The 13,791-nt window shown below is 33.8% G+C and overlaps 2 protein-coding genes across 2 annotated transcripts; both read left to right on the forward strand.

Moving 5' to 3' along the window:
• The first annotated feature begins 1,624 nt into the window (after nt 1-1,624).
• On the forward strand, nt 1,625-7,662 carry LOC134281439 (short-chain collagen C4-like). The gene is made up of 3 exons (XM_062763906.1): nt 1,625-1,872; nt 2,456-2,524; nt 7,169-7,662. Exons 1-3 carry the CDS (start codon nt 1,644-1,646, stop codon nt 7,660-7,662), a joined length of 792 nt encoding a protein of 263 aa, XP_062619890.1. The 5' UTR covers nt 1,625-1,643.
• Nucleotides 7,663-9,420: 1,758 nt separating this feature from the next.
• Nucleotides 9,421-11,382, forward strand: LOC134281431 (short-chain collagen C4-like). Its single transcript, XM_062763894.1, has 3 exons — nt 9,421-9,670; nt 10,280-10,348; nt 10,901-11,382. The coding sequence occupies exons 1-3, from the start codon at nt 9,421-9,423 to the stop codon at nt 11,380-11,382; spliced, it is 801 nt and encodes a 266-aa protein (XP_062619878.1).
• Nucleotides 11,383-13,791: the final 2,409 nt, after the last annotated feature.

Genomic DNA, 13,791 nt, shown 5'->3' on the forward strand with positions numbered 1-13,791 from the left:
AAATCTTTAAAAATCTTCTTCTCAAGAACCACTGAGCCAGGAAAGATGAAACTCATGTGGAATCATCCTCAGGTAGTGCAGTTGGAGTTTTACATAAGGATATATAGGGAAACCTTTTAAAATCTTCTTTTCAAGTACTTCAAACAAGTTGTGTGTTATAAATCACAATGAGTCAAATAGATAAAAATCATAGCGCTGTGGCCCCTGGGCCTCAACATACAACTTCTCTCTGATACCTAATGCACCTTTAATGCTATATATAAATTTAGGTTCTCCCATGATTTGTAGTTGGATATGATTTTTGTCCAACAAGTTGTGTGTTAAAATCACGATGAGTTAGATAAAAATCATATCCAACTACAAATCATGGGAGATTTCTTTTTATTTCATGTTTTATACATCATTACCAATGTTTTTTTTCTGTTTTTATTTAGAACTTCACTTCAATTTACTTCATCAATATAACGCAAAACCATTGTGACGTCACAACTATGGGATATCAAAAAATATTCAATGAGTCATTATCATATCTACGGGATAAAGGGGTAAGCATGGCATAAAAGGTATTACATTATATCCATCTAGGAACTTACAAATAAATTAGAGAGCACCCACATTTGAGTCGTGTGTTATCCCCATTTATGTTAGAATGGATAACTATATTTCGTAAACGATACTATTTCTTTAATTCAAATTTATATGTTTTTGATCTCATTATTTACTTTATACATTACATGCATTATTTTTGTAGTTTTTTTCCCCATCGAACACAATGTTTAGCGCACATACTTTCTTATACTATACAATATGCTTCAGATCTATACTGATCATACCGAAGAGGTAAACTTTCTTCTCTGTGAATTTTACATTTGAAGAAACAGGACTCGGGAGTTTAAACAAGCATATTGTAGCTTTCTATCTTTAAAAATAGAGTTATAGCGAAAAGGGTCTCATTGTTTACCGTCCACGTATATAATGACAGATGTGAGAAATGGAGGCAGAAACTTATACAGTGTCTTTTTGTCTCTGATGTAAGTGTCTGAAAATTTACCCTAAATGATAAAGATATCGATACTTAGGACTTGTAAAACTGAAATAACCCATTGCCATTTTATCTCAAATTTAGATGGTTATTAAATTCCTCATTTATATCTATTTCATAGAAACTTCAAAACATCTCGAAACACTTTCAAAATACAGATTGTTTTCTTTTAAAAGGGACACTTCGGTATTAAGGTGTGACTCACTCAACCTTGTTTTTATAATAAATATAAGTATGATGCATACAATAAAATCTAGAAGTAATTTAATTTTGGACACGAAAAAAAGTTTTCACATTTCAGTGAATTCGTTTTCTACGTTGCATAAACATTAGGATAATTGTTAGTACGTGTAAAAGCAATTAGTACGAGCATAATATATATTAAATGTATATACGTGTACACCAATAATTGTATTATGTAATAAGATGTCAATTAGTCATAATTTATCCAAAACTTTTATCATTGATAATTTATCAAAAAAGAGAATATTTCTTATTTTCAAACGTTAATGAATTTTAATTGATCTAGATTATCAGACAGTCATTGATAAGACGTATCGTCACGGTTTTAGGCATTTCATTTTGACCTACGTGCAAGATTATGGAGGCCGGAATAATTCTTTCCATTGTCTTGTATTTTATTGTATATTTTTTGTCTGTCGATGCTAAGTTACAATCTGTAGAAGAAAAGCGTATTTTACTGGATGATCCAGCTGTGATACTTTCTCAGCTTCATACCTTGACGAATGAAGTCCAGTCTCTTCGATCACAGCTCCAGGACCAAACGGCCGAAATCAACTCACTCAAACAGTCAAGATCCACAACTGAAGGTAGGATTTAAAAAGTTAAAACAAATAGTGCGTAAAAAAAGCCTGACTCGCCGAGGCCTAGGGGATAGAAAGTACACAACTTATGAGATAAAATGCATATCCGACCACAAACAATAAGTTGATGTCACACAGCATAAAGAATTAAAAAAAAAGAAAATGCAGTTTCCAGTATATGATTTATATAGGTCGCCCGTGTGGCGCAGTGCTTAGAGCTTTCGTCCTGAAATCGCAGAGTAAGAAGTAAATCCTTACGCGGTAATTTCAAATTTCGGGACAAGGATACCGGTCCATATGAAGAGACCGTGTAAATCGAGGTCCTTTGTCGTAGTATAAGATTCGGTTCAAATTAAAAAGATTCCTCACTTCTCAAAGGCCCTAAGTGTCGAGAACAGGTCTTAATTGGCAGCCCTCCATCGGCAACTGGTGGACTCTCAATACGAGTGAAAATATTTGAAGAAACGTAACACAAACAAATAATTATATTCCTTGTAAAGTGCATGGAATAAATTCCATCCCCAGTTAATGTTTGCAAAGCATTTTAAAATCTTTATCAAAACTTTAGAGATCATATCATTTCTTACAGGCCAGATTTACATCGTATGGGGGAAGAAAGCGTGTCCAGCATTAAACGGCACGCGCACTATATATAGTGGTGAGTTCATTTACCATTGAAACAAAGCAAAATTATTGGAAATACTCATTTTGATAGATTTTTATTTCTTTCATATCATTATTCAAATTTGAATATATAGGTATTTCAAGTGGACGACAATATACGAATCATGGGAGTGGAAGTAACACTCTATGCCTACCACACAATCCTGACCCCGCCCCTATGGACTATCCTAAACGCTTTCAAAACAACGACCCATCGGGTTCTGGTTCACTCCATGGTGCCGAGTACGAATTTGATTACAGAAACATTGCTGTAGACGACGATGTCCCATGTGCGGTGTGTATGGTTTCAAATGCAGCGTCAACTTTGATGGTACCTGCCAAAACGTCTTGCCCAGTTGGTTGGACTGTTCAGTATACCGGGGTACTAACTTCCGGGTCAGATTATAGTAGTCATTATGGAACAGACTACTTATGCCTTAATGACAACCCAGAATACATGACAGAGGGGGCTCGAATGCAAGATTATAACGGGAAACTGTTCTATCCGGTACATGCAGTGTGTGGGTCCTTACCCTGTCCACCTTACAAGAATCAACAGCTCATTTCTTGTGTTGTCTGTTCACTTTAACAAGGTTTAATAAATTTTACGTTTTGCTTAATGTAATTTGTATGCATGTTTAGCTCTACTGGCAGAAACCACAAGAAAATGATAGGTAAGTGTCGATGTCCTTCTGTTTGTCTTTAACACTTCTTGTTTGTCTTTAAACACTTTTTTAAATGCTACAATCCTCTTACATTTTATCATACACCTAAATTTGAATCTATTTTATGTCTATGATTGTATGTACGATTTTATTATAAATAGGCACACAAGGAGACAGCACTAATACCTTAAAAAAAAAACCCTACTTCTCCTACAATTTAGGTCTGATTTTTAAAAATTTTGCAAATAGGTAAATTACACTAAGATACCAAATTGCCTTTATCGGTTTTTGATTTCGATGAACGGTTTTGACATATGGTAACTAAAAATTAAAAATACTTTCAAAATGTTACTCCTACAGTTAGGTTGATTGCTTATGGTGTTTTATCTCCCAACCGATTTGCTACTCATGAGCTTCCTCCAAGTGCTGTCAATTTTTAAAGCAAGACATACTACTCACGAATAAGTTGAAGTTACAGGGGTTCCAAACAACCTCGTTTAAAGTCGGTCACTTTTAGCAATTTTACCTATCAATGGGTCGCATTAGTATTTTGCCTGACTTGTTTCATACCAATACGTAATTGTTAGGTCTTTGTTTTTATACTGAATTTGACCACGGAGAGTTCCGTCTACCTGACCAATGCAAAGGACTCTCGGCTGGTGTGATGGTCAACAGGGAATGGTAATTCCTCTTCACTGGGCACCTGATTACATCTCGTACGTTTTATGGAAATACAAAACTAAAATAGAAATGAAAGAAACGACCCTGATCTTATCATGTGAGTTAAATACACGACTATTAGAATGACAATGAAGACACGGAATGTCTGCAGTAAATGAGGCCTTTGTCGTAGACGTAATGAAAAATACTACATGTGTATTTACTTGCAAAAATGCATGTATAAGATAGAACACAGAAGAACGCCTAACAAATCTACTTTTATACACAGAAGCACATTTTTGCATGAATAATGTACTCATGAGCAAATTTCTTGCCATAAAAACTCAACATTATGTAAAATATTAAACACGTACATTTATATGCAGAAATACAAAACTAAAATAGAAATGAAAAAAACGACCCTGATCTTATCAAGTGAGTTATGTACACGACTATTATGAATAGAATGACAATGAAGACACGGAATGTCTGCAGTGTAATTTGTGTATTACAGTTTGTTGTGTAGCATTCTGATTATGTCCCGGAAAGAAATGAAAATGAAAAGCAATTTCTTCTAAAAGATCCTAATCTGATAAATTCTCAAATGCAAGCTCGAAAGAGGGAAGTCCAAACACTGACACCACAATAGTCTACCTACCGATCGAAATTCGACAACAAACAGCCAACATACCAATCAAAATGAATAAAATATAGTTGATGACATTCACATTCCTAAAACGTTTTATTGAGACAAAACATTTTTTTCCTCTATGCAAACAATCAAACGGGAAAATGTGTACTTTTTAATGCACTTTGTTTGATGTGGTATTGTGTCTTATGAATACTTGATAAATTTATACACAATACGTTGACCTTACACTTGGAGAAATTTGTATAAATCCTGTCACCTATATAAGATAAGCTGACCAGGTTAACGACAAATACAAGAAGATACGAATTTTATCCAGTATAGTAATAATCTTGTAAAACAATGCACACCGAATCGTTTATAAAGTTCTTGATCCTATGTCTTACAACATTTTCTTCGTCGGCAAATAATGATAATCCGTCGAGGAAAGAGACACGCCTGTTATTGGACGATCCAGCTGCTATACTTTCTCAACTCCAGGCTTTGACGCATGAAGTTCAATCTTTACGATCACAGTTACTGGATCAATCTGCCGAAATCGACTCACTCAAACAGTCACGTGGTACGTACAGGGAAGGTAAACAAGACCGGAAATGATCTTAAATTATTTCTTAGAATGGTTAACCAATTATATATTTAACTTGCAAGTTGCAGACATGCAGACAAAGTTCATAGATAACGAAACAAAAATTAGAATAGAGCTAAGCAATCAAGAAATCTTGCAATGTGTTACTTTTGTTCTAAAAACATTTGTTCTTTTGAATAAGAGAAAAAAATTATACATATTTTATTGCATTACCTTCTGTTCATATAGGTAGATTCTATGAGGGACCATTTTGGTTTTTGCTACCATTAAGTAATATTACCTGTTTGAATTGTTGATATCACTTATACGAATAGGTGATATTATATAAATATTGCATGTAGTTGAGTGTAACATTGAAAATTTTCACCCCAAGAAAGCTATTGTCAACTGAGGCGCAATGGTTTTCGAGGGGTAAAAATTTTCAATATTACACTCAACTACATGCAATATATTTTATATTATACTGAATGTTTTGTATAAATACTTATAACAGTGAACCGTGCGCGCATAAATTCTGCGCAGTCGCTATTTTTTTGAATATCACTCGTCGTCAAGCAATGTTGACTGTTGCTACGCTGGAGGGCGTGGCTTCATTATTCAGCGGGTAATAGTGTTTTTCAACAAATGATTGTCGACCAATCAGATTCAACTAATTAACATGAAAGTATAATATGATGAAACAGCAATAAATGCCGAAACGGCGCTCATAAGCTTAAATATTAAGTCAAGAAATCGTTCAATTCAGAAACGAATTTATTTTGGAAACTTAATTTAATTTTCTTAAGAAAATTATGTAGGAATTTTTCAGGTAACGTTATACCTTTCTGCATCAGACCGATGCTGAGCATGCAGTGCGTTCATATAACAAAATTTTCTTCATCAAAAATCTCAAAGGCACAAAATTGTGAGTTAATTCTAAATGCAATATTTCAGGAGAATCCTACGTTATATGGGGAAAGAAAACGTGCCCCTCTGTGAATGGTACTCATACTGTCTACAGTGGTAAGATATATTGTTTGAAATAAAATAACAATCTGTTTAATTAGGGAATGCAAGACACTATCAACTTTAAGAAAAAAAAATATTCACCAATATTGCATAAAATATATTTAGTAAATTTTTTTTTTCATTTGTATTGAATAATTTTTATCTATATAATATATTTTTTTCTTTTCCTATTCTATAATTTTCAATTTGTCTTATATCAATAAACAATAGCAATGAAAAATTATAAATAACATATGAAAAATTATAGAAGGCAAATAAGAACAATCAAATTCAAAGACGTATGGTCTCTCGCTTTCGGTGTGTTAGTGGAAGATATGTCATTACCTATGGTATATTGTGTCAAATATGAACGCCCTATCATATGTCATTCAAAAGTAATCACCAAAGTGATTTTTTTTTTAATTATGACAAAATATGAAAGTCAGGATCAAGGGGTCGAAAATCATAGCATGTTTGAAAATATCTTGTGACAAGTAATATACATGTCAAATATGGAAGCCCTTTTTCTTCTCAATCAAAAGTTAGAAGGCAAGATAACACTTTTTAAAAGTATCTCAAACTTCAAGGTCAAAGTCTCGGGGTGAAAAATCATAGTATATTTAGAAAGGTGTTGTCACAGGTATAATGCATGTCTAATATGAAAGTCTTGTATTTTCTCTTTTCTCTTTCAAAAGTTATGACCCGATTTAAATTTATGTCAAAATTTTTGCAAAGTTGCTCAAACTTCAAGGGCAAAGTCACTGGATCAAAAAACCAAAGTGTATTTGGAAAGGTCTTGTCACATGTAATGTGCATATAGAATAGGAAACCCCTATCTCCTTAATTCAAAAGTTATGACCAAGGTTAAAGATTTGTGACAGACGGACATATTATATATATAACATATTATTAGATTTAATATCAATTTGATTTTGCGAAAGCACGGGACAAAAGAAAATTATACAATTCAATTTGAAAAGATTGATAATTGCAACGTTTGACATATAAACTTGTGGTAAGCTTAAAAAATTGCTTCAAAATGTCCTTGTTCAGAGAATTTCATATAAGATTTACATTATTTATCATTTTTAGGAATATCAGCAGGAAGGCAGTTCACATATCACGGAAGCGGAACAAATACGTTATGTCTGCCACACAATCCTGACCCTACTCCTTCTGACTTCCCAACGTCCTACCAAAATGTAGCTGGTGAAATATCCGGTACCATTTTTGGCGCAGAATACGAATTCAACTATAAAAGCGTTGCCATTGACGACGATGTTCCTTGTGCTCTGTGCATGGCTTCACGCGCCACCTCTGTGACTATGATTCCCGCCAAAACTTCGTGTCCTTCTGGTTGGTCCGTTCAGTATACAGGGGTACTGACTTCCGGTTCTGATTACAGTGGTCATACAGGAACAGAATATTTGTGTGTCGATGTCAATCCAGAGTACTTGACGGAGGGATCACGACAACAAGATAATAATGGAAGACTATTCTATCCCGTGCGAGCTGTGTGTGGATCATTGCCTTGTCCACCTTACAAAAACAAGCAATCCATCTCTTGTGTGGTCTGTTCTATATAGTATCTTGCAAAATCATTGAAATACTTATACAATACATTCAATAAAATATTCATTTAAATACTTATACAATACATTCAATAAAATATTTTTTGTGTAATATTGTTCTAACCATAGACTTTAATAGAACTTGCAAATGACCTTTTTTTTTATCCTAGCTAAGTCAGTTTTAGGGAAAAAAATAGATAAGAAATTGTTGAAAGAAACTATATGGCAAAGTTAATAAGTTTGAACACCGAATATATAAATTAAGCTTTTACAGGTCGTAAAAACATACCCGATAATCAATGCATACGTGATTTGTTTTATCGTATTCATTGTACTTTCCCGTCATCCTGATTTTTAAGAAGTCTAAAATACAATGCACAGTAAAACAAAAGACAAAGAAATTTCCATATGCATAGGCCTATATATTTTACAATTTTCAACAAAATCTGGTCAAGAAATAAACATATCCCTAACCTTAGATCCCAAAATCATTTCATGCCCTCAAAAGACACGTATCGAGGGAGGGGGATGATGTTCCTAACCTTTATTAAGGCTTCCTGTTTCTTTTGAAAAAAAATTTTTTTTTGCTTAATAAAGTAATCATCAAATGCCTTTTGTATGCATGTTTTTGCTCTACTGGCAAAATCCACAGGAGCTAGGAAACGAAAGACTTAGTAAAGTGTCGTCGTCCGTCTGTCTGTCTTTCTGTTTGTCTGTAAACAATTTTTAGAATGATACTCCTCCTACAAGAGGTAAAGGCACGAAGTACCAAATACGATGTTTAAAATATAAATAGGCACACAAGTAGACTACACTGACATACATACTGACATAAATTATACATACCGGTAATGCTGTGATTCAATGTTTTATTTATTTGATGAACGGTTACACCGTAAATAGAAATGACCATGAAATACCATCAAAAAGCAATTTCTCCCACGGTTAGCATATAACCTTGCACACAAATAGAATACACTACGATACGATATTGTCTTTATCTTTTTTTTTATTTCAATAAACGGTGTTGACATATGGTAACTAAACATTTCTTGTGAATACTTTCAAAACGCTAGTCCTCCTACACTCTTAGTTTGAATTCCTATTTCCTATATATTGTTTATATCATTCAACCGATTTGCTACTCAGGAGCTTGCTCGGAGTACGATCAATGAAAGACATACTACTCTCTGATAAATTGACGATACAAGGATTTCATAAACCTCGTATAAAGTCAGCATGATCGAAGGTTGCTTTATTGACCTTCGGAAGCAAATATTACCTATCAAATGGTTCGTGTTTTGGCTTTTGTTTCATACCAATTGTTAGGCCTTTTTAATAATGAATTTGACGACAGAAAAAAAAACGTCTACCTGAACAATGCAGAGGGCTCTCGTCGGAAGTGACGGTCAACATGGAAATGGTCATTCCTCTTAGGCACCTGATTCCTTCTCTGGAAAATCCAGAGGTCCCGTATAAGGCCATTTTCATTGAAGTTGTGATTAAAAAATACATACATACATCTTTTTTCACTTAAAAACGGCACGTATAAGATAGCACACAAAAAAGGAACACCTAATAAATCTACTTTTATACACAGAAGCATATTTGTACATGAATAATGTACTCATGAGCAAATTTCTCGCCATAAAAACTCGGTATTGTGTAAACTCTTATACACGTACGTTTTATACAAAAATACAGAACTGTCATAGAAATGACCGCGATCTTATCAATTGGGTTATGCACGTGACCTTTATGAGTCAAATGAAAATGAAGATACGGAATGTCTGTAGTGTGGTCTGCTTAATATGTATATTACAGTTAGCTTTGTCGCGTTCTGAATATGCCCCGGAAAGAAAGGAAAAGCGAATTCTTCTGAATGATCCCAATCTGATAAATTCTCAAATGGAAGATCTAAAGAGGGAAGTCCAAACACTGACATTACAACTGTCCAAACTACAGTCAACCCACCAATCTGAAATTATGCTGCTGAGGAATATGATAACACAGAGCAACCAAGGTAGGAACGTGCTTAATTTCTCCTCCCCCTTCTCTATAGTATTTTAATAATTGCCGAATCGCTGGTTTATTATTTGCCGATGGAATATTTATTTTTATTATATGACTGAATAATTCCTATCTTTCTAATTGGATGAGATCCAACAATGTAGAAAAAATACTACTTTATTTTTACCTGCATGTGACATTTAAGGTGAATATAAGGCCCTTCGGGCTCGGTGAATATCATACTCCTAAGGTTATAAATTACCATATTGACCCCCAAAACAGCAATAATTGTATAATATAACAAATGGGTTACTAAAACCGTTTTGATATCGGATTTAGGAAATATTCAGGATGTTGCAAAGTCATACCAAATACCTAGTTTTACTAATCATGCCCGTTCTCCCCTATGTGTGAATACTAATAATCTGACAAAATGCTCCAAAATTACCTTGGAAAACTAGGATATAGTAAAACAATTTATTTTCATATATTTTCATACAATATATATCAGAGTTCGATGCTGATTTTGTTCATAATTGAATCTGGCATTTCCCTGGTTGTCTGATTGGCAACAATTATTTTCAGGATATGTATTGTTGAAATGGATTGATATTTTCTTCAGGTACAACGTACATCATTTGGGGTAAAAAATCATGTCCTTCAATAAACGGAACATCTACAGTATACAGTGGTATGTAGTTTCGTAAAAAGCCCTTTTCAAAAGTCATTTCGTGAACATAAAAATTTTAGGGCTAATTATTGTTTGTCTTTCCATGTTTGGTGATAATAATATTTAATATTATACTTTCATGTAAATACGTTGAATCTGATTGGTTGAGAAACATTTGTTAAAAAAACGCTATTACCTGCTGAATAATGAAGCCACGCCCTCCAGCGTAGCAACAGTCAACATTACTTGACGACGGAGGATATTCCAAAAAATAGCGACTGAACAGAATTTTTGCGCGAACGGTTCACTGTAATATGTATTTGTATAAAACATTCAGTATAATATGATAAATATTGCAACCGCCTCGGTTGACAATGGTTTTCTTGGGGTGAAAATTTTCAATGTTACACTCAACTACATACAATATTTATTTATTATTGTTGTTTTGAATATCTTTCAAAAAGTTTCTGGAATGCAGTTATTGAAACAAACGTTTGGGTTGTGACAGTGCTGAGAAAACTTCACATATACGTATATTTAAACACCTAAAAGTAACATGTTTTCTTTTTGAAGGAATTTCGGGAGGAAGACTTTTCACAACATCTGGCAGTGGAACAAATACACTGTGTTTGCCACATAATCCAGATCCCACCCCGTCGGATTATCCTAAGGCATATCAGGGAAACTATGTTGCCTGGGGTACAATTCATGGAGCAGAGTACCAGTTTACATACAGAAACATCGCTGTTGATGATGACGTTCCTTGTGCTGTATGTTTGTTGATGCATGCGTCAACAATTATGATTCCCGCCAAAACAACGTGTCCAACAGGTTGGACCATTCAATACAGTGGAGTTTTGACTGCCGAACAAGACAGTCACCATGGATCAGACTTTCTTTGCTTGGACGGAAATCCGGAGTATATGACTGAAGGATCCCGAATGAAAGATTACAATGGAAAACTCTTCTACCCTGTTCGGGCAGCATGTGGATCTTTGCCCTGTCCCCCGTACACAAGCCAACAACTTGTTTCCTGTGTTGTTTGTTCAAAATAAAGGGAAAAAACAGAATTATATTATTGTAAATGTATTTTATTTGGCGTGTACGATATTTGGTGGAAATTGTTTTTTAGTTATCGTAGATTAAATTTGGCGCATTTCTTAATGTTCTTATTCATGCATATACGTTAGTGGAAGTCATTTAATGGTGTACTTGAATTAGCGGAAGTTTCTTCCCGCGAAAGACACTGAAAAGAATGCACAGCCAAATGTAATACATTTACAGTATCCTGAATATTATCTGTAGTACATAATTGTAATATTTTTTTGATGGAAGACTTAATTACCAAATGATTGATCTGATTTAACATAATGAAACATGTGAAAGAGAGGTAATTGAAATCGGACTGATGATTCCATCCCACTGCCAAACAATGAGACTAGAAATTATATTTATGTTTACAACAAACAAATCACAGTTGATTATCCTTGACTTAAAGAAAAAACATGAATAAAAACAAATACATTCCTAAAACATCATTTTTTAAATTAAATACTCTATGCAAACAAACAAATGGAAAAATTTGTACTTTTCAATACACTTTGTTTGATGTGTTAATGTGTCTAATGGATACTTAATACATATACAATACATAGACCTTACACATGTTAAATTTATGTAATTTCTGTCACCAATATAAGATAAGCTCTCCAGGTCAACTATAAATATCAGAAGATACGAATTTTATCACATATTAATTATCTTGCTGTAAAACAATGCAGACCGCATTGTTCAAATTCTTAATCGTATGTATAACGATATTTTCGTCGTCAGCAAATAATGATAATCCGTCGAGGAAAGAGACCCGTCTGTTATTGGACGATCCAGTAGTGATACTATTGTTTACAGCTAACTGTAAAGTTTCACGTTTCGTCACGATCTTTTTCGTCAGATGCATCCAGCGTAAACAACAATCGCATCATCTCGGGTTTTTCCGTCAGAGGTCGGAAAAACAACCTCGAATGTATTAACATCACCGGATGTTAAAATTTTATACATTTCCTGTTTATTCAAACATAGGATAGATGGAGTTTGAAGTCCCTTCAATAGTATATTCCAAGTAATATCATTACATTGAAAAAAGTTAAACTCCATATTCTACAGATTAAAAGTCTCCATGCATTTATTTCAAAGATCATGGAAAGGGAGGGATGTCATGGCGTCTACCATATACATTCCAGGTCGTTTTTCCGCTAGCCGGTGTAACGACGAAAAGTGATCCCCGTAGAATATTGACCGGGGATCATTTTTCTACGTAGAAATTTGACCCCCCGGTCAATATTCTACGTAGAAAAATGACCCACTTTTCTGTAGAAATTGTGGCCTTGGGGTCGTTTTTCTCCGTGTGCATTGTAGAAAAATGACCCCGTAGAATAATGACCCCTTGTCATTTTTTGATGCAAAAACATTCGTTTTGGTAGGAATATTCTTGTTAGGCGAATGTATACGGGTAATATCAAGCAGTCTTATGCTTTGAAGTGTTAATTTCTGAAAGGTTTTAAGGTTAAATAACGAAATCAAAGCTATATAATACCTTACATTAATGATACAAACCGTTTTATCCCCATTAAACACGACCTGTTAAAGAAATACAATATCTATTAAAATGTTCTTAGGTTATTAGAGCAAAGATACGCGCATTCAAAGAATCATTTAAATTGCATTCTGTACAGTAAGTTTACATAGTTGTCAATTTTTAAAAAGGTCATTTTCTCGCTAATGTCAAAAAAATTTCCATAATTAATTATAAATCTCTTTGATTTTACCCTGAATAAATAATTTTCAAAACTCAAAATAAAGTTTTATTTTTCAAAAGTTTAACGTTTTTGATCCATACTTTTGAAACGGGTGCGAAAAAGGGCGCTAGCTTAGAAAATTAGATCTTATAAAATATTTGGTTTTCTATGAATGAAGCTTCAAACATCTCATAAAAAAGGGATGATTTAACTTGTAAAAATATGTACTAGTACGAAATTAAATTGCCGCTGACCTATGACACAAAGGAAAGAAAAAGTGGTTAGCTCAAAACCTGTAAAATGTCTTGTCGTTTGCGAGTGTCAACAAAACCTTAACAAAATGGGGGTTGCAGCATAAAACATGATTAACTAAAAAAAGAAGTGCTCGTCTTTTCAAAAATTGGAACATGTAGTATCGTTTTCCCCGTTCTACATGTACTTACATGTGATGATTTTAGGAGTTTTTTTACCAATAGAAAAAAAAACAAATGTTGGATTATGAATTTGAAAGTTGTTACTTTACATTTTATACTTATGCCCCCCGTAAACGAAGTTTTTTACCTGTCCGTCCGTCTGTCTGTTTGTCTGTTTGTCCGCAAAAACTTGAACATTGCCCATAACTTTAGACTGGGACTATGGCTTTCATATTTCAGGTGTATTTTTGTGACA

The sequence above is a fragment of the Saccostrea cucullata genome, unplaced genomic scaffold, assembly GCF_032062105.1.
Source record: "Saccostrea cucullata isolate Sc308-1 unplaced genomic scaffold, CSIRO_AGI_Scuc_v1 ctg588, whole genome shotgun sequence".
Classification (NCBI taxonomy): Eukaryota; Metazoa; Mollusca; class Bivalvia; order Ostreida; family Ostreidae; genus Saccostrea; species Saccostrea cuccullata.

Coding starts and splice junctions, on each gene's coding strand:
- LOC134281439 (XM_062763906.1), top strand. CDS start 1,644: ATGGAGGCCGGAATAATTCTTTCCATTGTCTTGTATTTTATTGTATAT. Junction 1,873..2,455: donor GTCAAGATCCACAACTGAAG/GTAGGATTTAAA, acceptor CATTTCTTACAG/GCCAGATTTACATCGTATGG. Junction 2,525..7,168: donor CACGCGCACTATATATAGTG/GTGAGTTCATTT, acceptor TATCATTTTTAG/GAATATCAGCAGGAAGGCAG.
- LOC134281431 (XM_062763894.1), top strand. CDS start 9,421: ATGAAGATACGGAATGTCTGTAGTGTGGTCTGCTTAATATGTATATTA. Junction 9,671..10,279: donor GATAACACAGAGCAACCAAG/GTAGGAACGTGC, acceptor TATTTTCTTCAG/GTACAACGTACATCATTTGG. Junction 10,349..10,900: donor AACATCTACAGTATACAGTG/GTATGTAGTTTC, acceptor TTCTTTTTGAAG/GAATTTCGGGAGGAAGACTT.